This window comes from Pleurodeles waltl, chromosome 2_2 (genome assembly GCF_031143425.1).
Source record: "Pleurodeles waltl isolate 20211129_DDA chromosome 2_2, aPleWal1.hap1.20221129, whole genome shotgun sequence".
Taxonomy (NCBI): domain Eukaryota; kingdom Metazoa; phylum Chordata; class Amphibia; order Caudata; family Salamandridae; genus Pleurodeles; species Pleurodeles waltl.
In genome coordinates, this window is record NC_090439.1 from 607226538 (window position 1) to 607252843 (window position 26306).

At 41.7% G+C, this 26306-nt stretch overlaps 1 protein-coding gene across 2 annotated transcripts in view; it reads left to right on the plus strand.

The window, feature by feature from the left end:
• SNTG1 (syntrophin gamma 1) overlaps positions 1-26306 on the plus strand; it is a 3232656-nt gene that overhangs the window by 2372931 nt on the left and 833419 nt on the right. For both annotated transcript variants that reach the window (XM_069218895.1, XM_069218893.1), the window contains one exon: positions 22121-22159. In XM_069218895.1, coding sequence (XP_069074996.1) covers positions 22121-22159 — 39 coding nt within the window. The remainder of the gene's footprint in view (positions 1-22120; positions 22160-26306) is intronic.

Sequence of the window (26306 nt, forward strand, 5' to 3'; positions counted from 1 at the left end):
GTGCTGCATTGCACAGCACACACAGAAGTGCCAAAGTGCCATTAGTGATTGTTTATGTGCAGGAAGGGACACGTTCCCGCACATAAACAATCACACCCCTCAACGCAGTCATCCTTGCATGATGGTGCAAGGATACCTGCATTGGTGCTGGAACTAAATTTAGTGCCAATGCTGGGGAAAACGCAGGGGTGCACTGTATTCACTTAAATACGGCACATCCCTGCGTTTCTAAAGTAACCAAGCAGTGCACCGCTGCCAATTTTGGCGCAGCACCACGCTATGCCACTTTTCCTTAAATCTGTCCCTTAATCTGCCAAGCTGTAATTAAGAGCACACACTCAGGCTCTTTCGACCAGCCATCCCATAGTTGGTCTACCTGGTCTATATATATATATAAGATAATATAATATAAACACTTTGTAACATTGTCCTGGCACCATTTTTGAATTTGCACATGAATATTGAACTGAATATCATATGCAAATATTTGTAATTGAAAGTTCTACATCTTAATTACCTGATCTCAAGTAACACATAAACATTTAACAGATGGAGTAAAATGGCAAGACCATTGCCAGAGTTATTTTATTATCTTGTTTTGTTATTATATCATCAGTATGTACTTATTTAACACTTTACATGGAACTAAAATAGGTACATCAAGATAGATCAAACCAGAATGTATTACACCATATCCAGACTATAGTGTTGGAATAGATCTGGTGGTTCTGGTAGTAAGTTAGTCTAATTTCTTAGGAATGCTTCTTCGTTCATTATTTGCTAAGTGTGAGGGAAAGTGGTGAGGTCCATGGAGAAAAACACCATAAATCATAGTGATTGTAAAGTATATTAGAAAGATGTGGGGTGTTATACATAGGAAGGGCTGGGTTCTCATCTGTGAAAGAAGTCAGTTCAATAAATGTGCAGCTGCTCCAGTTAAGTAAAGCCTCACGGCTTCATATGCTTTAAATTTCTGAGATTCCAATTCTAGAGGGCCCTTGCTCCTGAAACCATATTGGCCATTTAAGATCATCATGGTTTTATATGCAAGTCATTCAATTTTAAATGTGATTCTTGCTTGTATTTACTTATTTATTTAAGCAATTTCATATTCAATGGACAAGAATGGAAGCAGGGCAGATACTATTTACCGAGGGCCAGTTTCACAGGAGAGTTGTACACTATTCCACGTCAAACGCTGCTGAAAGTTCAAGGAGCATGAGAAGACATTAGTCTCCTTTATACAGCAAATGCAATGTGTGAATGACTGGTTTTGATTTTAGTATTGTAGTAATTGTGCCAAATCCAGTTCTGAAGCTTAATTGGAGATCTGACACTAGACTATTTTCTACTATGAAAAGATTGATCTGTTTATTCTAGGAAAACTTTCAAGTACTTTTACAATGAATGGCAAGTTGAGCACTGGAAAGGTCTTCAAGAACAACCTCTGATTTTTAGAATGTAGGGGAGAAACTAGGCATATTTTGAGACTACATGCTACGTATGCCTGGGTCAGAGAGGAATTGATGTTTTTCCCGAAGGATTGAACTCAGTGGGTAATCTATTTATGAAATCAAGAAGGTATACGTGGAAGTGGTATGGTTTCGACTATGGTATGTTATTAAAATGAGCAGCGACTGCTCTGAATAAAAAACAAAATGCTTCGGTTTTTGTGCTATATCAGAGATTTCCTTGGCTGTTTGCAGGTCAGTAAGCAATTAGTGGATATTTTTCACCTTTTTAACAAAGAAGGTAAACTGCAATCTTTTGATTGCCCAGGACTGTTTCTTGACATGGGGTGACTTGAGTTATCACTATTTTGAACAGTTTTGTAGGGTGATCTCAAGCTAGATCGAGTTCAAAATAAGTAACGTTGTTCACTTCAAAGATGTGCTTTATATATTTTATTTCTCCAATGCGTAATAGATGGGGTCAATAGGTATTGCAGCAATCAGTCTGAGTGCTTTCTCTTCCTTACTCTGGTCCTTAGTGTATCATTCTGCAGAATTTTTGGTTTTTCTACTTTTGAGTTTTTAAGATGCATTAATAACAATAATTTCTGTCATCGTGTGAGTTTATTGTTGTTCAAGCTCATTAGTTCCAGCATTAGAGGGAATGACTTTGAAGGCTGAGACAACCTTGCCTGTAAGTGATTGATGTCTATATTTTTTGCTGTCTCTTACCCATTCTTATGGTTGTTTAGACTGACCAAGGGTGACTGCTGTGGTGGGTAATAGAGATCACAAATTAGTTGTACCATTCTAACCAGACTGGAGCATCTATTGTGATTGTCTCTTTTTCTGCAATGATGAGGTTGGGTAGAGACTGTTAAGTGAGAAGGCGTAGTGCAAAATCTTTAGAGCCTGCTGTTTTAAAGAAAATAGAATAGCTATGAACCAGCAGTTTCTTTGGAACTTCTCCAGTATAAAAATGTTGTTAACTGAGTAGATCATGGTTTCAGGTAGCTTCTAATTCAGTAGTTCAATGAAGTTCATTGTGCTCCCAGGTCAATGATATATAAAACAAATCTTTGTAGGAGTAGGGTTTACATATTTTAATTCAACCAAAGCAATAAAATATTGGAAACGTGTTATTTTGTATGTTCCTACCCACAAATGAGTCTGCAAAAATGATTATCCCTCTACAATTTTTTTCAGTTTGATCCTGCTTAATGATGAAATATTCTTGAGAAAAGATAAGCCTGAAAATTGGCATTGAGGAATAATTCAGCCATGTTTTTATAAAAATTGGTTGTCTAGGATTTTAGGACACAAGCAGACCCCTAATAACAGTGCTACATTTCACCATCTTAATGCAGTTAATGGAATATGTGGTTGAGGATGAATTGAGTGCAATTAATCATGATAGTCATTGATAATTTGATTATTTAGGTTAGCATCTTTGGTAATCTTGATTTTTCTTAGTCCTTTTCACGCTGGGAATCATAACCAGCCCTTCTAACAGTCTGAGGTCATCTTCTGAGCATTAGTCTTCGGTAAGGTCTTAGTGGACTTTTTTGGAGAATGGGTTAACAGAATTGTGAGTTTGAAGATCTTTGTTAATCTGATGTCTGGGTCATATGTCCTGAGTTCCAAGTTTACACGTCACTGTATACTCAAGGAAGGTGACCGTGTCATCTGAGAGTTTGAAGTCAGTGTATATGGAGTTAATTTATTTTAGGAAGAAGTCAAGATAAGATAGGAGGTTATAGCTGCTTGATTAGAACCAATGTTTTTCATGTATTGGTAGATAGTAATTCATTGGTTTGGTGTCAAGGCTTCAAAGAATTAAAACTTTTGTGTATCTCTGCCATTTGAAATTGCAATTCAGAAAATCACGAATCCTGTCCATAACCTCTCAAATTAATTTTGATAAGAGTAATTGGTGGATGAAGCAGATTGTTTTTTTTTAAGTTAGCTTGAAAATCGCAATAAAAAAATGACTTTTATACTCTACGAACATATTTCCATAACCTTGATATGTGCCCATACCCAGGGATGTGCTGGGGGGGGGGTTACTTAGAAGAGAGAAAAAGGGCAAAAGGTGTTCAGTGATAAAGTTGTGATTTTAATGAAAATTGCAATTTTGTTCACACCATGTTGTGAAAATGCAAAACAGGCAACATTTTGTCTTAAAAAATAAGGATTTTGCAGTACAAATAACTAAACAGTGTGAAAATATTTTTCACAGAACAAAACTATGCTTACGGTCAAAGGTGATGCATAGCAGGGACTGGTCTTCTGCATTGGCAACCAACAGTCAATTGGCATTCCAGAGACTGGTTCGTCACAGAGGCTGATTGTGGGCCATCCCATGCAGCCAACCCTCTTCTGTGCACAGATAAAGGATGGGCCTATCTATGAATCACTGTTGTACAGCCTGAAGCTGTGGGCAACAGGGGTTAAAAGCCCATGGTGGGTTGGTTGATGTGCTTAGAGTTGATCAGTTGTTGGCAGCCTGCAAAGGGTTCTTTGCTGGGTCTGGTTGTAGTTTAGTGCGTGTGGACTACCCCTGATGTGCACAGCTGTGGGACAGGCATCAAGGGGTTGCCAATAGAACTATTTGTATAAAAAGGTCCACTAAAAGGTTACTGAAAATAACTACAGTTTAAATTGGGTTACTGTTCTGGTTCAAACAATCAAAGCCACTAAAGTTTGCAAGTGATTAACAACACACACATTGCACACCATAACTCACACTTCCCACCATGATGAATATACAACTTTTCCAATGTCACATGAACACAAGAAAAGTTGTCTAGAAAAGGACATGGTGTGTGCTGTGATTTATGGGATGCATTATGTGCATTGCTAACTATAACTATAACAATAATATAATATAAGTTAAGCACTTTGGCACGTTTGAACCACAACTACAACTCAGGACTCAATTCAGAGCTTGGCAGACTGGAACTCCATTTAAAATGTGATGGAGTAGCTTGTCTGCCATATTATCGGTCCTTGCACCTTTATAGAGTTGGGCAGACCATCAGTAGAGCCCTCGTTGTCTCTGTTTTCAGAAAATATACTGCAATGAACTGACGAAGTGCTGGATTTCAAAGTTAGGGCATAAGAACACCTGCTTTATTTAGGGCAGATTGTTTGGTGTACTTTACTGTGTCCATCACCACCAGGGAAAACCTGACAGTGACTAATACAAATATTAGGCCCCACTCCCAGGGTGAAAACACTTCCTTGGAGAAGATGGTAATTAGGCATTTGTTTTCAAGAACAAGCTTCCATTTTCGGAGTTTGTTTTTGAGTTAGTTAAACGGAAGTCATAACTGAGAGCAGCCATACACCAAACTTGTTGTACCTTCAGAGGACCCTATGTGGTGGCAGTCCCTTTGAAGGCACAGAGATCACTGGTGGGTTGGCAGTGATCTCTACATTTGGTAAGTGGTAGCCTGTCAGAGTGGCAGCTGGAATGTTCTCTGCCACCTTCACTGATTCTGAATTAAATATCTTTGTAGGTTGGTATAACAAACTCAAATTGCGGTAAAGTATAATTTTCAGTATTCTTTTAAGTCATATAAGTGACATTAGACATATTCAGAACTGCTTAGAATAATGAAAGGAACTGTTCTGCATTCTGAATGTATTCTCTCAAACTAGAACAATTGTGCTATGCCATAATAAAATCTGGCTTCAATATGAAGGAGTAATCACAGATAAGAGGCTATATTGCAAGTAAGTTCCATAGGATACACATCTTACTCCAAGGAGTGCAAGTAGACATAAGGATAAGACAACACCAACATACGTTACCTATGTCCCATATTCCACTCAATGAGGTGTGGTCATGTCCCATAGATGCACCCCACTGCTCAAACTAATTATAAAAAATGCCCTGGGTCCTCGTTATAGAGAGATCCTTGGCCAGCCCATTCAAGGCACTATAAACCAGAGCCTGTCAAAACGTAACTCCTTATTTTGTGTCTCTCTATGACAGACTCCCTCTGGTGTTCTCATAAAGTCCCATCATTAGTTGTTTTCTCTTTTTCCAGGTTTGGTGCCAATTACTGGCATAGAGAATTCCTGGTTCTGTTGGCTGTTTGGACTCTTCTTGGGCAAGAGACCATGACCTGCTACTTGCACTGAAAATTAGCATAGCCCTAATTTATTTCTCTAGTATTTTGAGTTCTACTTCCACCTTTGGAACGTGTCCTGCTGCTGAAGTGTGTTTGGATGCCTGACCCTATATTGTTCCATTTGATAGGGTACCTGGATGACCTACACTTCTCCACTTACCTCTTGTGGTATGAAGTCCTAGCACGACGTCTTTAACCCCTGCCTGATTTGGGCAAAGTTCAGTAAGGGGCATGATTGAGGGGGAGGTGGTTTCTTGTGTGTCTGACACTTCCTCAGAGTTGAGGTTAGGGAATTGATGGTAATGCCACTGAAGTAATGGAAGCAGGAAAACAATAAACATAAAATCACTTCCTCCGTGGATCTTAAAGTATTCTATTGTTTTCATTATATTGGACGATTTTTAAGGGTCATGTTATGCTGTGCAGTTTAATCACAAGGGATATGCAACATTTAAACCTGCAGCCAGTGCTTAATTTGAGCCAGTGGTTGCAGGTGAGGTTCACTGGCACTCAATTTTGGGGACCAGCACTTATTTTTCCTCATTAGAATTTGACCAAGAGCAAGTGAGCGAAAAGAGGGGAAGAAGGAGAAAGAGAAAGACGGAAAACTTATTAAAGGGAGAAAGAGAATGTATAAGAACCTATAGGAGAGAGATGAAGGGGCAGTGTGAGTCTAGTGGTGGAATAAAGAGGAATGAGATGGAATCAAGACTACTCAACCTTGATTTTCAGCACCCCAACTTTCAATAGCGCAGGTGGCAAATGTCTGAGCAAAACTTTGGCCCCGCCACTCATTATTTTGCAAATTATGCAGAACTTCAAACTATCATATAGTACCTTTATCTCTTGGAATTAATATGTTTGTTCTTTTGTTCATCAAAACTTGAAACAAATCTTGTCAAATTGCTGCTTCGGGGTCTGCTGTATTATAATTGAGTGCACCTGCATGGTTTGGTCACATTTTTTAAACCTTTGAACGAAGTGACCAGATGAGCTAACAAGATATCAATAGTAAACTCCTCAAAAAATTGGCGGAGTTTCATAAAAATAGACCAGTACTTCAACTTTCACCCTCTCCAAATGGAGGAATTTTATGATCACTGGATAGCAGTGCTTAATCATTAAGGCAAATTCTAAATTCCTTTAATGAGCGCTGTTGGGGCGGGTCTGATGGTGCATTGAGTTTCTGCAAACATGGCTAATGAGAATTGTTTCCTCATAGAAGTACGAGCTCAGAAAAAAACACAACTGCTTTACATGGGAAGGCTACTGAGAACCAGACCTATTACACACAAAGCCTCTCTGGGCATCACTACCAAACAGAGGTTTGCTTGCATAACGGCCTAAATATTTAATGTTGTTTTATGAGATTTATTTTCCATCTTAGTAGAGTCTGCTATGCTGCTATGCACAGTGATCTTGCCAGTGGTGAGCGTCGCCCCTCAGCCAGCAGTAGAAGCTGCAAACCTTTCACAAGGAAGCGACAATATGTTTATTATCCCTTCCTTGTAAAAGGGGTGGGGCCATGGTGTGAAGAGCAGGGAGGGGAGTGCACTGTGCACTCCCCTCACGGCACATGTATGTTTGGGTGGCCGTCTCCGGCTGGCCAAACACACACGCGCAGTAGGCCTTCTCCATCCCGGCAATGTTGTTGCCGGTATGAAGAGGGCCTGCACAGGCTCCCAGTCTGCCTGGGAGTGCTCAGCCAGGGTGCTCCCAGCCAATCTTAACGCTACTCTGTGCAGTGTCAGGATTGGCCACAGGGCAGGCTGGGAGCCTGTGCCTGCCTGCAGCCTGAGGAGAGAGGAGAGGAGCGGTGAGGAGGTAAGTTTGTTTTTAATTTTTTTAATTTGTAATTTATAGTTACTTACCTCCTGTCACCCCCCTACCCCCCAGTCACGTGCGCTACCCCACCCCACCCCCTGTAACCATGGCAAGCCGCCGCTGGATCTTGCACATCAGCAGACGTGTGCTTTGCCTGGATCTGTGATTGCTGCCAACCATTAGTGTTCTGTCTTTGGAGCGGAAGCTACAACTGAGTCTGCTAGGAGTCTACCATGATAAACTACAAGTGTGGACAAGTAGTCCACGCACTCGGTTAGGCAATGTCTGCGGCCCTCAAGTTTAATGGTTTGAAAATGGTTTCAACAACTTCATCTTGAGGAATTCTGCACTTCAAAAGACATTTCTATATTCACCAATAACAAAACAATGAAACACGTTTACATTTCATTGATGTCACTCTTTTCAAGTGCAGTAGTCAGGGCTCTAAGCGGGCTGGGTCCTGCCAGTGCTCAGACACAGCAGTGATACAACACGGACCTTCAAACGGTTTTCTACCAAGCTCTTCATTCATGCACTTTTTAGCAATGATTGTAAAAATCTTTGGGTAAATGGTGTGAGCGATGCAACCATTTTTACTTCACCTTTCAATCCTTAAAAGCATTTGATTTACCCAGATGAGTTTTGTAGTTTTTCCTTGAATATAACATACGCCTCTGGTCTAGTATACACTGTGAACCGAGTCAACTGTAGATGTTTAGGAATTCAGTTTGTGAATGGGAATCCATGACGTGTGTTAGATAGAACCATCTTTTGTGTGGTGTTGCCCCAGACGTTTACCTTCCTACGCTGAAGCTGTTTCTTGCTAGCCCTGAGACTCTGTGCACATTATCCCTGCAAATCATAGGTAAAGTGCTTCTGCTGTCATTTCTAAATACAGGTAAATTGGCATACACCTAATTGGCACACTTAATTTAGCTAGAAGTTCCTAGTACATCATAGTACATATACCTAGGGCTTGCAAATTAAATGCTACCGACAGGCTACATCATTCATTTGCCACCTACTACAGTAGCACTTTGAAACCCATTAGCAGGCTTGCCCCTGCAGCCAGTGTGTATAGTTTTTAACTGCCAGATCATCCTGGCAAAGTAAACCCTTTGCCTGACCTACATATTCCTTTTTACTACTTACAAGTCACCCTTAAGGAAGGCTCTAAATGCCAATAGGGCAGGGTGCATGATATTTGAAAAACAGAGCATATATATTTCATGTTTTACATGTACCAACGGTAAAAAGATCCAAAGTTGTTTTTCATTGTGGCAAGGCTAGCCCTCCCATAGGAAACACTGGGTTTGATTATAATACATTGTAATTATTAACCAGTTTGGGACTAGGTAGAAAAAGTATTCAAGAATTAATTTAATAGTAATTTAAATCCAACATAATGGTAAAGTTGGATGTTACATTACAGTTTTGAAAAGTACACCTTTAGAAAGTTATCAAATACCAAATATCTCTTTCTGTCAGTGTCTGGTGTCACCTGACTTTTAATGGTTATTCTCTGGTGTTATGTCCACACTGTGGACAACAGGCTTGGGTGTGGAGAGGTGTTTTTTTCCATTAACAGGAGGGTTGTGCCAGCCCTTCCTGAGCTTTAAAGGGTGCCTACCCTCACTGGCAGATGAAGCTCACATCTAAGCATGGCTTCCTTTGTCAGTCTGGATCCCATCTAAGTGGTTGGGGTAGAGGAGGCTGCCCCACAACTGGTTTAAAGTGACCACAAGGAAGGAGTTTTCTGTTATTATAGCCACATCTTTGGGTTGAACAGGGAGCTATGACCAGGAAAAGAAATTCTGCCACATTTGATTTAGGAAGAGAGGGCCATTGTGGGGTAGATTACAAAAGAAAAAAATAGGACATGCTGCTAATGTGTGTGGGGTGAAGCCTGGGAACTTTAGTCAAATTGGTTAGGGAGTGGTTTGGGGTTTCACTCTCCAGAACTGCTGGAGTCTGCTGGAGTGAGTCTAGAGCAGGTGTCAAAGTGTACTCCTCCTGGTGTCAAGGTTTACTCCACCTGAAGTTTCCAGAAACCTGGGACTTTTGCCAACGTTGTGCCCTAAGAACAGATGTGGGACCAGGACCAATCTGGAAAGTCAATCTGACTAAGGTGCCCCACCTTTTGGAGCCTGCAGCCTTGCCTCACTGGAAGAAACAGAACTCTAAAAAATTGACTAAGTCAGAAGAGAGAAGGCAGGAAAAGTATACAGCCATCAGCAACCTTTTCTGGCTGAAAAATTCAAATTTCTCCCACTCTGAGCTTTTCTGCCAAAAGTCAACAGCTTCATTGAGACCTTGTCCAATGGCTAACTGATGACATGGAGGCCTCTTCAGCCACAGCCTGCTGCCTTGCCCCTTCATTTCAGGGACTATGTCTGAAGGTAAAACTTCAAACCAACATAAACCTGACACCTGTCACCAACCTGCAGGTCAACCTGAACATTTGACTTTGTCAAGGTGAAGCACACCAAATGATAGATGGCAACAAGAGGACCATGACTGGTGCTGAAAGCTTTTTGGTGGTATTTGTAACCTTAAATACATTTAAAAACTACCAGAGGGTTAAGCACAGATTTATTTACTGACTTTTGTGGTCTGCCCTGACAAAGATTGTGAATATACTTTGAAGTGGGATTACACCTCCTTCAACAAATACAACAGGGCACAATTAAAAACTGTGGAATCTAGGCTGAAGGTAGTGCGAGTATCTTACAGTGTTGTCAGTGTGTCATAAAATGTAATTGCTCATCCAATCCTTGGCCTCTCTGCAGAGTGAAAAGAACAATGGTCACAAATCTGCAAACTGCAATTACAATTCTATGTCAAAGTGTGTGTGTGTGTGTGTGTGTGTGTGTGTGAAGAAGATACAAACATCTGTTTAAATATTAATAGTAGCAAAGAAAAATAACATGCCGTCTATTTAGAGAGAGCTACAGATATGCAAATGCAGGATTTCAGAAAGTTGTAGGGAGAAAAAAGATTACATTTCTAACAGAGTTATGTACTGCAATGAAAAGTTTTATAAATGGAATGGGGTGATTGAAACAATTTAAAGACTATTATCCCTTCCACAGATCTTAATAAAAAAAACATTTTCAATTCTAATTATCACCATCATTGTTGTTATTCATGTACCTAATGTTGCTACCAGGCATTGACAATGACAATTGGCCTGGTTTGTTTTATGTCTGTTCAGCTGTTGTGTGGTAAATCTGGATACAATAACCAAAAACTCATGGATACAACCAGACACCGCTCAGGTGGCATTCAGTTTGAAACAAAGGATTCTCATTCACATGTTGTAAGCCATGTCCTTAATTACATAGGCCACACCACTTGGAAAGGATTCTTAGTTATGCTTCTTTCTTTCTTTCTCTTTTGTTTTCTTTTTCTTTCTTTCTTTCCTTTTTCTTTTTCTTTCTTTCTTTCTTTCTTTCTTTCCTTCCATCTCACTTTCTTTCTTTCTTTCTTTGTTTTTTCTTTCTTTCTTTTCTTCTTTCTTTCTTTTTCTTTCTGTTGTCTTCTTTCTTTTCTTTCTTTCTCTTTTCTTCTCTTTCTTTCTTTTTCTTTCTTTTTCTCCCTCCTTGTTTCTTTTTCTATCTTTCTTTCCTTCTTTCTTTCTTTTTTCTTTCTCTCCTCTCTTTCTCTTCTTTCTTTCTTTCTTTCTTTCTTTTTTTTTCTTTCTTTCTTTCTTTCTTTCTTTCTTTCTTTCTTTCTTTCTTTCTTTCTTTCTTTCTTTCTTTCCATATCACTTTCTTTCTTTCTTTCTTTTTTCTTTCTTTCTTTTCTTTTTTCTTTCTTTTTCTTTCTGTTGTCTTCTTTCTTTTTCTTTCTTTCTCTTTCTTTCTTTTTCTTTCTTGTTCTCCCTCCTTCTTTCTTTCTTTCTTTCTTTCTTTCTTTCTTTCTTTCTTTCTTTCTTTCCTGGCTCCACAGGCATGCACCTTCTACTTGGCAGTTTCAGATTGTGCATGAGCATTACTCCTGTGCTCTTTCAGTGTCACCCCAGTATCATAATTGAACCTCAGCTGAGCTTAGTTAAAGGTTTGAAATCTCACTTTCTGAATAAAGAGTCACGGTTGAAAGGTTTTTTCGTCTCACATTAAATTTACTTTTTGAGAAAATGTGCAAGTATGTGGTTTTATTTTAATCTTAGGGAGTGAAACGCAGGGCCTTTTACAGGTGTGGCCATATGAACTGAAGTTAACAACCCAAAAAGCCTAGTTTTGTAGATACTTTGGCCCATATTTATACTTATTTGCGCCGCTTTTTAACGCAAAAGTGGCGCAAACTTACAAAATACAATTGTATTTTGTAGGTTTGCGCCTCTTTTGTGTCAAAAATGACGCAAATGCGGCGCTAAAAAGTATAAATATGGGCCCGTATTTATACTCCGTTTGCGCCGAATTAGCGTCGTTTTTTTCGACGCAAATTCGGCGCAAAACTAACGCCATATTTATACTTTGGCGTTAGACGCGTCTAGCGCCAAAGTATGGGCAAATAGCGTCATTTTTTTGCGTGAACGCCTTCCTTGCGTTAATGAGATGCAAGGAAGGCGTTCCCGTCTAAAAAAATGACGGCGACGCAAATGCGTCGTATTTATACTCCCGGGCAAAAGTCACGCCCGGGAGGTGGCGGGTCAAAAAAACCCACATTTGCGCCACTATTTAACGCCTGGGTCAGGGTAGGCGTTAAGGGGCCTGTGGGCTCAAAATGAGCCCACAGGTGCCCTCCCCTGCCCCCAGGGACCCCCCCTGCCACCCCTGCCCACCCCAGGAGGACACCCAAGGATGGAGGGACCCACCCCAGGGACATTCAGGTAAGTTCAGGTAAGTATAATTTTTATATTTTTTAATTTTTTTTGGGTGGCATAGGGGGGCCTTATTTGTGCCCCCCTACATGCCACTATGCCCAATGACCATGCCCAGGGGACATAAGTCCCCTGGGCATGGCCATTGGGCAAGGGGGCATGACTCCTGTCTTTACTAAGACAGGAGTCATTTAAATGGCGTCTGGGCGTCGAAAATAATGGCGCAAATCGGGTTGAGGCGATTTTTTTGCCTCAACCTGACTTGCCCCATTTTAAGACGCCCTAACGCCATTTTCCCCCAACGCCGGCGCTGCCTGGTCTACGTGGTTTTTTTCCACGCACACCAGGCAGCGCCGGTCTGCTAGCGCCGGCTAACGCCATTCCATAAATACGGCGCCCGCATGGCGCTTCAGAATGGCGTTAGACGGCGCAAAATTTTTTGACGCTAAACTGCGTTAGCGCAGTTTAGCGTCAAAAAGTATAAATATGGGCCATGGTCCTTTGTCTAAGATATGTCTGAAAATTGGTTGTAAAAACACCTCAATGCCTAAATCTCGTCCACGGAAAGGGTGTTTTACCTTTAAAAATATCAGACTGAGCAAAAAAGGTAAAAAACACGCACGCATCTGTCCACAATACTTACTCCTGCAAGAAAATGTATAGAACTGTGGGAATACCATTGCACTTCAACGCATATTCCTAGGGAATTTGCACTTCACTGCAAAATGTTGGGAAATCTATGTGCATTTCAGGAGGACACCTATGATGCTTACATTTCTGACTTTAGACCAAATTCTTCATAAAAAGGGGGCTTCACCTTTACTATCAGTAGGTAATGAAATACGGTAATAAATATTGTGCTGTAGATTGATTGATTGACGTTTTTCTCATTGTTTTCGTCATATTTTCCCATCCTGTTTTTCCTTTAATATTTCTTTTTGTATTTTATGCAGCTCATCTGCTTTGGATTATCTGATATATTTTTTCCTCTATGCAACCTTCTTACAATGCCTTTTGTCTCTCGAAATAACAGCAGCTTTTTTCTGGTCAGCTCCCAATCATTTTATTCGTCGAAACAGGCCCTCAGATTTCACTTCAGCGACCCCTTTTGAAATATTAATGACGATCTTGCAGTTCTCAGAATGAAGTTAAGCGTTTTCCTATCAATTGTCTCTTCCCATGGTCTGATGCCTGTATATTCTTACATACGTTTTTTTTATTGGGAATTGGGATTGGGGGGTAAAACAATCGCAGAGACAGCTTTGCTAAAGTTACATTGCAGTTTGCTACAGAGATCTCACAATAAAAATAACAAAAAACAATTGTCTTACACTCAGTTTAAAACCCATTATGAATATTACCTAGAAAATTAAAGAAGCACGGGAATTCTAGTGTGATGGTTAGATAAGCAGCTACAGGGTCCTAGTGCTCTACTCGTGGCCTCACACACGATATCATATAACAAAAGACTGATGGCATCACTGGTGATATAAAAATTATAAAATAATTCATTGATTATATTATAGGTGTGGCATTTGAATGCTTCTCTCATGTTTACCACGACACAGTAGCATTTAAGCCTTTCTTATGCCTGGAATGTTTGTGAGGATATTGATTAGTTGAAAGTAAACCATGGTTTTCTATGCAATGCCTGGAAAAGACCTTTGTTGGTTATCATTGGTTTTTCCATTGGTGATGACAATACCTATGATATTATGTATAATCACTTGAAAGGTGCGGAGTCCTCGGATTAAGTAACTAACAGTAGCTGTGACACTTCAGTTTTTTTAATTTTCCATGATAACCATATATCACTTCGCTTAAGGTTGTGTGAAGTATTTATTTTCTTTTTCTATACCACGTGTTATTTTTTTAATTTTGTTAGCCAAACATGTTATCTCATTAACACAGTTTTTAAAAATATATTGCAAGGACTGTGTCAATGTCCCTTGCTTTTATACTTTCTCCTGTACTTGTGGGGCATGGCTTGCATCAGTTCTAGAACATATACTCCAAATATCCACTGCACACAATGTGCAGGAAATGGAAAGTGGACAGATGACACAGGGCACTCCATTTGGCTATGTCCTAAGTTTATTATTTCTTCTCTCTTGTGAGAACTGGGCCAAGCATTCAGCTGTGCCTAGTGGGCAATCCACACATGGCCTCAAAATATGCCATGGCCTGTGTCGTATTACTTTAACAGTACCTGCTCATCAGAGCCTGTGGCACCTCTGTTAGCGCGTCGGACCTTATTATGTAAACTTACAAGGGAGACAAGTATAGGCCGATAGACCTTTTGATTGCGCTTCGAATTGTTAAAAACTAAACTTCACACTTGTATAGCACACTACTCACCCATTAGGGTCTCAAGGCGCTGTACGCATGCCACTGTGGAACCCCTCCTGGCTTTTCCCTGTGAGGCACCCACTCCTGGGCAACCCCCAGGATGAAGCCAGGTATCCAAGCACTGTTAGGGCTGTTGTGGAGATTAAGCAAGCTATTGACCAGAGTTACAGAGTGGGACCCATTAATTAGATTAGGCACCAAGGTAAGAATTATATGGTCCAAGGAAATTGAGCCCAAGACCCTCTGTGGTGGGAATTGAACGCTGGTCCCAGTCCAGAGCTCTGGATCAGGGTCTGCCACTCTAACCATTGTGCCACACTTCCCCACAGTTATTACCACCATGGAAACCCATAGCAATACAAAATCAATAGCAAATAACAATCAATGATGTCAATAATCAATATCAGTCGGTAATTTCCACTCACCATGACCTTGCAGTCATGAATAATCACACCTTTTTGTAAAAGTTAGAATGTTTATTTCCCTATATTAACAATCCTAGGGTCACGTAACTTATTTTCAAATTCAAATGATAGACATACAACAAAAACAATCAGCTAAAACAAAGCGGCCAAAGAATCGCAAGCTTGAGCTACCACACATTCAAAGGTTACAGTAGAAATTAATAGCAAGAATAACTGTGCAAGCAAAATAGCATACATTTAGATTCAACAAATAAAAGACATCAACTGTTGTTACATGTAGCGAACTTCATCAGTGAGAACCCTAACTAACATCAGATGAGAATAGCATATTTGAACTTCATGCAAAACAATTTAGTCACACAAATTTGAAAACATCCAACTATGGCTCTGTTAAAATAGCGATTGGTATCTAGAAACACAAGCAAACAGACATAACAACCAGTAACATCATCCTTTACCTGTCCTCAATAGTGTTCGGCAGGCTGTGACAGTCTTCGTCAATAGGATATCAGTTCGGTCAGCAAGACATCAGGATTCAGCATCAAATGTTCAAGAAAAGCAAAGTCGCTTCCTGTCCGAAAAAGAATAATAACTAAACACTTAAAAAAAAATGGGGAGAATGGCCTCCCTAGACAGTTCGAAGGAATAGAGCTAATGGCGTGTCTTTTCTCTATGCAATCTGGCTAAGTTACATTTCCTAAAACTACTTCTCACGTCCTTATTGGTCAAAGAATCACATGTTTACATTCAGTCCAATGAAAATAAAACCTCAAATCTAAAGTTTTACTACTACATGGTTCACATGTCAATGATTGGCTCCTCATCTCCTGTTCCCATCATTCAGCTTGTCAGATATCAATATTGTTGCAACTTATACTCCAGTCGGTGCATCCATTGTCTTCTCCTGGGAATGTCACTTTTACACGTACTACGATATACAATGTTTCCCTAGCTAGTACAGCATCTTCTAGCAAGCAGTTTCTCATGAGAACGAGCTTCATTTATGAGCACATGGTCAGTACAGTGGAAAATCACAATTTAATTCGCTAAGCAACCATTTTTATAAAACGTCTAAGAAATGCAGCTTGATATGAGGCCGTGCAACTAGACCAAGACCTCGCTAAGTTAAGGCATACGATTACTAAAGCTAATACGTATTGCATAACCCTTAATATGACATATTACTACATCAATCAAACATAATCTCAACATTTTATATTAATAAGCCATTAATAAGTACACTTCGTGAACACTGGCGGCCACTCCAAGTGGGCGCAACATCAAATGCGTGCATTATTTTTCTCTAGGTTAATTCATTTTCTATGCAAATTCGACACTGAAAATACGTGAATATTCATTAGTAAAATTCTGTGATAACACCTTCAATAACTATGTCCCACAATGGGCTATACATAACGGCCACCAGGATGCACAAGATGCAGAGTGCCTTTCAATACATTATATAACAAACAAAATAACAGCTCCAAAATACCTGGTGAATACAGCCAGTGGTCATGACCAATGGGTGCTGGGTGTGCAGTTTCACCATGCTCTGTATCCATAAGGCATGGCATTTGGCTATGCCCTCTGCTCAGTATCCCGGTCCCTGGTAAATTCTGGACAATTATGTGGGCTTGACCACAGGTGCTCTGCACAATTCCTGACCTTTGGCCACACAAATGTGTTGAAATTTATGTAAAGTAATCCGAACTTGAAAGCAACAAAACTGCAGCTGATTTCAAAATAAATTGAGATTGTGTAGAACAAATTAAGCTTTTAGATATTTGCATTAAGAATTTCTGTATTTGATAATTGCATTCACAGAGCTTTAATACTAATTTCTCTAGTACCCAATGTGTGCTGGAATAGGGGTATGACCTTGGCCACACACTGTACCTTGTACCCCTCCCCAAGTATCTTGTTGGCTCTGTGACAAACAGCCTTGAGCTTGATTACAAAACCTTCAGCTGTACTGGACGCAAAGTATATGACATGTCTATGCCTTGGGCCCTGGTCTCCAGAGATTATGGCAATTGCGCAGTCTGAACCAAGCCTGTGAACACTAGCCCATTGTCAAGTATTCAGCATGACCATTACCCCTGCACATTTACCTGGCCTTCTGGGTCTTGTTCCATGCCTGTTACTAGCTGCTAATTAGCTAGTAATGGGCACAGAACAAGGCTTTGCCCATGCCTTGGGCTTGTATTTCAGTCTGTCCCTCTTTTTCCAGGACCTTCATGAGTGGTGTTTTGCACCTTAAGTGTAAATTATTTTCAGACATGTCCATAGTGATTTGGGAACGGGGGTTGGCATTTCCTGACCTGGGTCATGAGTACTACATCTTAAATGTCAATAAATCTTTAAAAATATATAGAAATGTATTGCAGTTTTTAAAAGGATCTTCAGATCAAGAGCTCACATTCAAATTTCCATCTGTCGAATAGTTTGTACATTCAATTGTTAACTGCTGCCTTGTGCATTTTGTTGGAGGTGAGCAAGAAATCCTAAGGACTTTCTCCCATGGGCAGTGCCGTTTCCACTGCTCTAGTACTCTCAGCTTCCCTCCCCTAACTCTTTGATCATGGTTAAATGTAAACATGTGGCGGTGGCCTAGAGTAGAAGATTGCAGTATAAGAAGATGACTGACAATCACCACATATTGCTCTCATCAGTCTCAATGATGCTATTCGAGCATATTCTTCAGAGTTGTCTACTCACTGTCTCTACATGCCAGGGACAGAAGCCAAGAGGTTTGGATGTCCCCAATGAAGGCCACACGGGTCTAGGACCACAGCTTATCAGCAGGGTTTGATGTGTGTTCTTCCCTGCCTGCCTCAATATTTTTAACACTGATTTCTGTTTGCACAAACCACTGCCCACTTCCCTTGCATATTCCCTCCACTCTACATTCAGAATGTTCATTCAGCAATCTGTTTTTCAGTAGGAGTATAAAGGGCAGTAGCAGTGATATTAAAAAGCTTCTGACCAGTGAAGATTATAGTATTCTAAATTTAAGGGCAAAGACAAGTCAAAAGTCAAGTAGAGACTATGGTTTTGCAGCATGCAGGGATACGGTCAATCTATATAAGGGTTAGAGTGCAACAAATGCAAATTGATGTGTCTTTGATATCTAATTACTAGAAGCTATTATTACTTAGTCTGATTTTGTTGCAGCTCTAGTGTATTTGCTGGGATTATACTTCCAAATCTTCAGTATAAAAATAGGTTTCTGCAGTGGGTTCCGTACTTTTGATATATTTTACAAGATTAAGGGGGTCATTCTGACCTTGGCGGTCCATGACCACCATGGCGGAGTGCGGCGGAAGCACAGCCAACAGGCTGGCGGTGCTTCCTGTGCGATTCTGACCGCAGCGGTAAAGCCGCGGTCGGAAAAGGGGATCCGGCGGTTTCCCGCTGGCCCATGGAACCCGCCATGGCGGCGCTGCTTGCAGCACCGCCATGGGGATTCCAACCCCCTTCCCGCCAGCCTGTTTCTGGCGGTGCCCACCGCCAGAACCAGGATGGCGGGAACGGGTGCCGTGGGGCCCCCTAACAGGGCCCCATGAAGATTTTCACTGTCTGCTTGGCAGACAGTGAAAATCGCGACGGGTGCCACTGCACCCGTCGCACCCCTTCAACTCCGCCGGCTCCATTCCGAGCCGGCTTCATTGTTGAAGGGGCTGTCCCGCTGGGCCGGCCGGCGGTCTGGCGGTCGCCCGCCGGCCCAGCGGGAAAGCCGGAATGGCCGCCGCGGTCTTTTGACCGCGGTGCGGTCTTTCGGCGGGAACCGCTTGGCGGGCGGCGACCGCCAACCGCCGCGGTCAGAATGACCACCTATATTCTTTATTGCAATTGATTTTCTGAGATGAGAGTATGTACTTGTTAATTTCAACATTTTAAGAAATTGTGATATTAGTTGATAAGGGTGGAAGCCATACTCCAGTGATAAACATAGGCCTTTTCAGGGTGAACCACAAAAGTTGTTCTATAAAACTGTGCTTACCCTCTGTTAGCTTGGCACAAAAGCAGTCGGGCACTGTGTGACGAATTTATGCAGAACTACAAACAGTAAAAAAGTGAAAACACAACACATGAAAAATCCCAAACCAATTTAGAATTTTTTTGTAAATGTTAATAAATAAAATGACACCAAAAATCTATTTTACATTTAAAGACTCCTCAAAACTCCATTTCAGCTTCATACCAAAATACTTTCTAGCACTAGCTTCTTTTATTCACATACCCTTCTTTTCTCCTCAGGCATAATGGATATATTGTGTAGGGTGTTGATCATGAATATCGACTAGAGAATATCGTGGGACACTAATATCATAGACAAAATATCAAGGAACAAAATTACGATAGGTAAGTATGTACATATTTTTATATCTAACTCCACATAGATGTACCTTGATGATACATATGCCTTCAAGGTGCATAGATGTGAAATTAAGAATGGTAAATATATACTTCCCTGTATGCACTTACCTTTCAATAGTTTGTTCCTCAATATTTTATCCACAATGTTAGTGTTCCACGATATCTTTGTATTACTCAGTACAATCTAGATTACACTCATTTGTAGGAGCGTGCAGGAAAAATGTTTTTCTCCCGGAATGTTTAACTTCCTGTAGTCTCTGTTCTAGTATTCCCAAACCCTTCTGCAGTTTCCAACCACAAGGTAGAATTTGGAATGTGGCATGTAGGGATCCAGTAGTCACTGGCAGAACTGGGGAACCCTTTAAACGAAGGTATCAGCAAGAAATTAGAACTGCTTGCCTCGCAGCATCACTTTGATCCCAGAGATGATTCAACACAGATCTATTCACATTTCTCTCTACTGTTTTTCACAAAGTATCAGGGATTATTCAAAGCAGCAACGGGGAAACTGTTCATATTCAGCTCCAGTCAGTTCTGCTGCTGGGAGACAGCGAATGCGAGCGTTTTAAAAAGTAAATCCAATCTGAAATTGGTGTTGATATCTAGATGAGTGAGACATTGTTTTCAGCAATGTAATTCAGTTTCATTTCATTGATGGACTTATTCGAAAAACATTTCTCAAAACAATGCCTCATAGACACATGAAATATGAAAGGTGGAGAAAAACAATATATCAAGTGACATGTTATTTTCCACTCTTGCATGTGTGTTGTGTTATATTGCTAGTACAATTTGAAAGAGGAACCAGTGAAAGACTGCAAAGAAATTCAGGTTTTCTGAATAATTAGTACTGGTAGATGACAAATTTAGTTGTGACACGATTTTTCCATCACTGGTGACCGAATAAACGTTTTAATCCTAGTTGTCCATTGAAAGCATTGGGGCAAATTTGCAAGCCCCGTTCACTGCTGGAGTGTCACACTTCTTTATGCTCAGGTGCCGCAGACTGCAGAACCATATCTATGAGGCCACACAAAGCCACTTTGCATGGCTTTTCATGACCACATAGATATGGAGTAAGGCAAGGCAGCCCAAGTCGCTGCATTGCCTTACACTGCATCAGAGAGGCGCTCCGTGGGCATTGCAGTGGGTTTTCCCATGCAACACCAATGGGTTTTGACGCATTCCCAGACATACAAGGACTTGTAAACATGACATTCCCTGATTTACAAGAACTTGTAAACCTGGGAATGCATCAAAATCCTATGCCTCCCTAGGGGAGGTGTAATGAGGAGAAATATCTTTATTTCTCCTTGTTTTTTCTCTTTTTATGTGTGCTGAATTCTGCAGCACAAATAGAAAGGGGAACCGGCCTCCCACGATTTTATTTTGTGCAGGAAGGTGTCCTTCCTGCACAAAAACAAGCCTGCCTGCAATGAGGGCTCCTTTCACCATGGTACAAGAGTGCCTGTGTTAGGGCTAAGCAGCCAATTCAGCACCAGAGCAGGGGGAAGGACAGAAATGTACTGTATTTCATAAATACAGTGCATTCCTGCCCTCTACCACCATTCCAGTAAATATGCCCCCTTGTGTGCAGTCTTGCAGCAAACAACATGCAACTCAAAACCACTATTTTGTACATGTGTGTGAGAGAGAGATAGACACCAAGGAGCATACTTATGAGAGGCTTGCACCACCACAGCATCACCTTTTTACTCACCTCCGGCGGCACATGATTCTCAACCACATCTATGAGGCCACTTTGCGTGGCATTGTATGGCCTCATATATATATGGTGTAACACAAAGCAGTGCAAGTTGCTGAGTTGCCTTACTCTGTGCCCGGGAGGCTGTGCATGTGCATTGGGGTGGGTTTTCCATGGAACATCCATGGATTTTGACACTGCCCCAGATTTACTTAATCGTGTAATCCTGGGGCAGTGCCAAAACTTTATGCCTCTCTGCAGCAGGCATAGTGAGGAGAAATATTTTCATTCTGCAACACATATAGAAAGAGAAAAACACCTCTCAGAGTTGTTTTTGCGCAGGAAGATGTCGCTTCCTGCACAAAAACAATCCTGCATGCAACACAGGCATCCTTTCACAATGGTGCAAGGGTGCCTGTTTTGGCGCTAGTCAGCCAATCGTGTGACAGCAAAGGGGGAAAGGACAGGATGCACTGTATTTCATAAATACAGTGCATTCTTTCCCTTTCACATTGCACACATACAATTGATTTACTAAATTGTAGGTACGGCAAGTTTAGAATAAAAAACATATAATTTTAGTCAAAGCAATGTAACTTAGATCAGAACAGCAGCAGTCCTTGGCCACCTCATAAGTTATAAATACAAGATTGCTTTCCAAATTTAGGATACATTTTCAAAAAAGGCATACTTACATACATCCACCTTTTTCTCGGCAATGCCTCATTAAGACAGCTTAAAAAATGATGTGTCACTGTTGCATGTATTATTTTTCTGGGAACCACTACACAATTTCAGCAAAGTGTAGAGGGGGCAGAGTCAATACAAAGAAAGCAAAGGTCTTAACAAATTTACTAGGCAACCACTGGCAAATGGCTGTATTTTCTCTAGACAATTTATTGTGTATAGTCAGTGTTTCTTCACAATTCAGAATAAACTTTATTGAAATCAGATATAATGTTTCTCAATATTGCTTTTATGAATCTCTTTCAGCATTATTTCCTTTTGTGTTTTTTTCTCAGATAAAGAAGATCAATAGAAACTTTCCTGTAAACCAGCAGGTAAATCAAAAACAATTCCAAAATGTTACTATTAATTTTCCATTGTATTACTTATTACAACTGGTGCATTATCATACATATATGTTAATTTACACATTTATACATTGTTTCCCGCAAAATAAATAGCTAATTGGCACTGCTTTATCAAAAGTTGCTAAGCATGCAACGTGAGTAGAAATATTACTCTACCAACACGAAAGGATGATAAACGGAGTGCTGAAACCTTTGAAACACTCACCCCAGTCACAGATCTGGGTTAAATCCATTGTTCTTTTGCTCATCATGCCACCCCAATTTAGACCCAGTCATATCCAAATCAGTCTTGACCCTGCTCCCCTGGGAAGAGACTAGCCCGAACTGCCTTGTGAGGTCCTCCCTGGACTGGAAACGAGCATCCTGGGACCAGTTTCGAAGTACCACCCCTCATCAGCCAGGCTAGCTTGAACCCAGTGGCACAGCAACATGCTAGCAACACAAAAGGATGATGGGCGGAGTGCTGAAACTTTTGAAACACTCATCCCCTGTCACAGATCTGGGTTAAATTCATTGTTCTTTTGCTCATCATGCCACCCCAATTTAGACCCAGTCTTATCCAAATCAGTCGTGACCCTGCTCCCCATGGGAAAAGCCCAGCCAGAACTTCCTGGCCAGGTCTTCCCTGGACTGGAAACACGCCTCCTGGGACCGGTTTCGGGGTATCACCCCTCATCAGCCAGGCTAGCTTAAACCCAGTGGCACAGTGAGCAAGGGGCCCATGTCTGGGCAACTTTAGCAACACAAAACACAATTAAGGTAACCATCCCAACTTCAAGGGTTTGGCTCTTACATTAACTTAGATCAGTTTTAAATGACAATGGGGAGGACATTACAAATTAGAAAAGTCTGGATCAAAATTCTTGGGTCACATCTACCCTTGAATGAAGATTAAAGGGCAGTTAATATACTTTTCCTCGATGACAGAGAGATCTTCTGGAGTACACGAGATAACCTCCATAAGATGGTAAAGGACACCTTCACTGTTCCTCCCTGGAGGCAAGAGCATAGTGCAGCTTTGATGGATTTCACCAAAGATGAGGGGATCAGCAAACATTTGAGGGAAATTAAGTTTCTATACCTGATAGCTTGGGAGTGCAAGTACCCAGGCATGCCCAGATGACGTGCAGTCGTCTAGCTTAACAGGAGCTACTTGGCTTAGTTTTCTGGTTGGTACACTGAAAGGTAACACGCACCGCGGTTGGCAAGCAGTTGTTGAACCACACTTTGTTTAATGGAGTGTCCAGAGAAATTATTTATTCATTTTTAATTAGGCGAGTGCAGCATAGCATTAACATTGTACAAACATTGTACAAAGTAATTCTGCTAGTAGGTTTCATACCGAACCACTTAACAACATAATTAAACAGCATTCCTAATGCGGTTTTCTTGATGGTGGATAATAGTAATGTTAAACTAGGGTGATTCAAAATTCTCTTTTCCATTTCATCTAATTATTTGTAAAAATGAGCTCGAGATATTTATTCCAGTTTTCAACGTAAAAATGATGTGTATTTAAAGGATGGACTCAGTTTCTTCATTTACAAACTGCTGTTCTGAAATATTGAAGTTGATATTCTTTGATTTAAATGAATATTATGTGCTAACGTACCCTCAGTGTTATATTTGGAAATTACAAACCTGCCGCTTGAAAGAGAGGTACCAACAGCTTGCTCACAACTCTTAGGGCCAAATTTACAAAGATTCTGTATTGGTGCAAAGTAATAGAACGTATTGCAAGGGTATTTGCTTTCCAGGGAAAAGGTATTTTACACTGGAAAAGAGCCCATTGTTAACTGCAACTAGCATTAGTGCATTTACAATGTGTGGAATGTTTCAGAAATGGTTACTAGAGTATATTTATCATATTGACTATGAACGGTCTTGAATAACCAACAACACGTTAATGTTTAGAAGCTTACTCCAGACACTCACTTCGACACAGGAGTGCGGTATGCTGTTACAGAGCGCGCTACATTTCCGAGGAATGTTTTTGTAAACCACTAGGTGGTGATCAGGAGTGACTTTATTGATGTGTTGCTTTTTTAAAGCATGAGCTCTTCCAAAGAGGGATTCTTGGAGCTAAAGAAGGTTGTGGGCAGAACATATTCCTTTCCCAGCAGCTACTAGATGGGAGCCAAGTTGTAGGGAGATTCCTAAAGGGGGACTGAAGATGGAACGGAAGATCAGATCATTCCACGTCGATCAAAGTTATTCAATCAGCAAGGTAAAAATGTTGAAAAGGACGTGTGGCCTTTGACCTAGCAAGAGAGTGTAGCAGTTGTGACTCAGTTGGAAGACGTTGGAAGCTACATGATGAGTGGATTAGAGGATTCTTAGCCTTATATAGAAGTTCGTCCTGTCCAACTCGTGAGAGTGAGTGCATTGGAGGTGAAATCCAAAGTGCCAGTAAGAATTACATTCCCATGAGGTACCTTGTTGAGGAATTTTCAAACAAGAACTTCTTGAGGAAAGATAAGCAGTAACTTCTCTCAGCAGTGCTTAATTTGTAAAATACTTAGGGGGTCATTCCAACCCTGGCGGTCGGTGTTAAAGCGGCGGTCAAACCGCCAACAGGCTGGCGGTAAAAAAAAGCAATTCCGACCCTTGCGGAAACCGCCAACAGAGACCGCCACTTTAACACACCGCCCGCCACGGCGGGACAAACAAACAGCGCGGCGGTCACCGCCAACAGACAGGCAGAAGACAATGTACCGCCCACCCTATCACAACCCACCAATCCGCCACCTTTTCCGGGGCGGTAGCCCCGCCGATAAAAACACGGCGGAAACAGCCATTTCAAATGGAAAACGCTCACCTCCATACACCCCACGAGGAATCTGGACAGCATGGAACCCGAACTACACATCCTACCAGCCATTGTCTTCCTGCTCCTCTACCAGGAGCACGAACGCCGGCGCAGAAGACAACGGTGAGTACTGCACCTACGACACAGGGGAGGGGGAGGCAAAAAATTACGGGGACACACATATGCGACACACCCACCCTCACCCTCAACCACTACAACACACATCAATGCATAGCAACACATCACAGTTACACCCCCAAACCCCCCGGAAGAATGCAAAGGCAAAAGGAAATGATTATAAATATAGAAATATATTGTAAGACTGAGTATAAAATATATTACACATCTATAACTTTATATACATAAATTGTCCAGTCCGATATGTCTATCAGCCATTGTTCGTGGGCCACTGGGCCAAAACACATGGGCAAAGCCCACACAGGATACCTGCCTCCAACGGAGAGAACACTGCAGGGGCATCAGATAGGAAAACTACAGGCACCTCAGGGGGAAGGGAAGGGGGGGCACCTCAGCCAGATGAGTCCACGACGCCAGATCCACGAGGGGCCTCCATGGCCACTGTGCCATCCTGGGGAGTGCAAAGCCACAGTCTCACAAGTCTCTACAGTGGGTGGGTTGCCCACTGTGCCATCCTGGGGAGTGCAAAGCCACAGTCTCTCAAGTATCTACAGTGGGTGGGGTGCCCACTGTGCCATCCTGGGGAGTGCAAAGCCACAGTCTCTCAAGTCTCTTCAGTGGGTGGCTTGCCCACTGCCATATCCTGGGGAGTGCAAAGCCACAGTCTCTCAAGTCTCTACAGTGGGTGGGTTGCCCACTGTGCCATCCTGGGGAGTGCAAAGCCACAGTCTCTCAAGTGGATAACAGCCTCCACTGGTACTGGAGGGGGACTAGTACCCAGAGTGCTTCGTGCAGCCCTGCCCGACACAGATGCGGGCCTGCCCCTTCCGCCAATGGGCCAGAGGTGCTTGAGATGAAGGGCCCAGTTCAGCGGTGCTTGAGATGAAGGGCCCAGTTCAGCGGTGCTTGAGACGGCTGTGCCCAGCGGAGCAGTGCTTGAGATGAAGGGCGGAGCGGTGCTTGAGATGAAGGGCCCTGTTTAGCGGTGCTTGAGACGGCGGTGCCCTGTTCAGCGGTGCTTGAGATGAAGGGCCCAGTTCAGTGGTGCTTGAGACGGCGGTGCCCAGCAGAGCAGTGCTTGAGATGAAGGGCCGAGTTCAGCGGTGCTTGAGATGAAGGGCCCAGTTCAGCGGTGCGTGAGACGGCGGTGCCCTGTTCAGCGGTGCT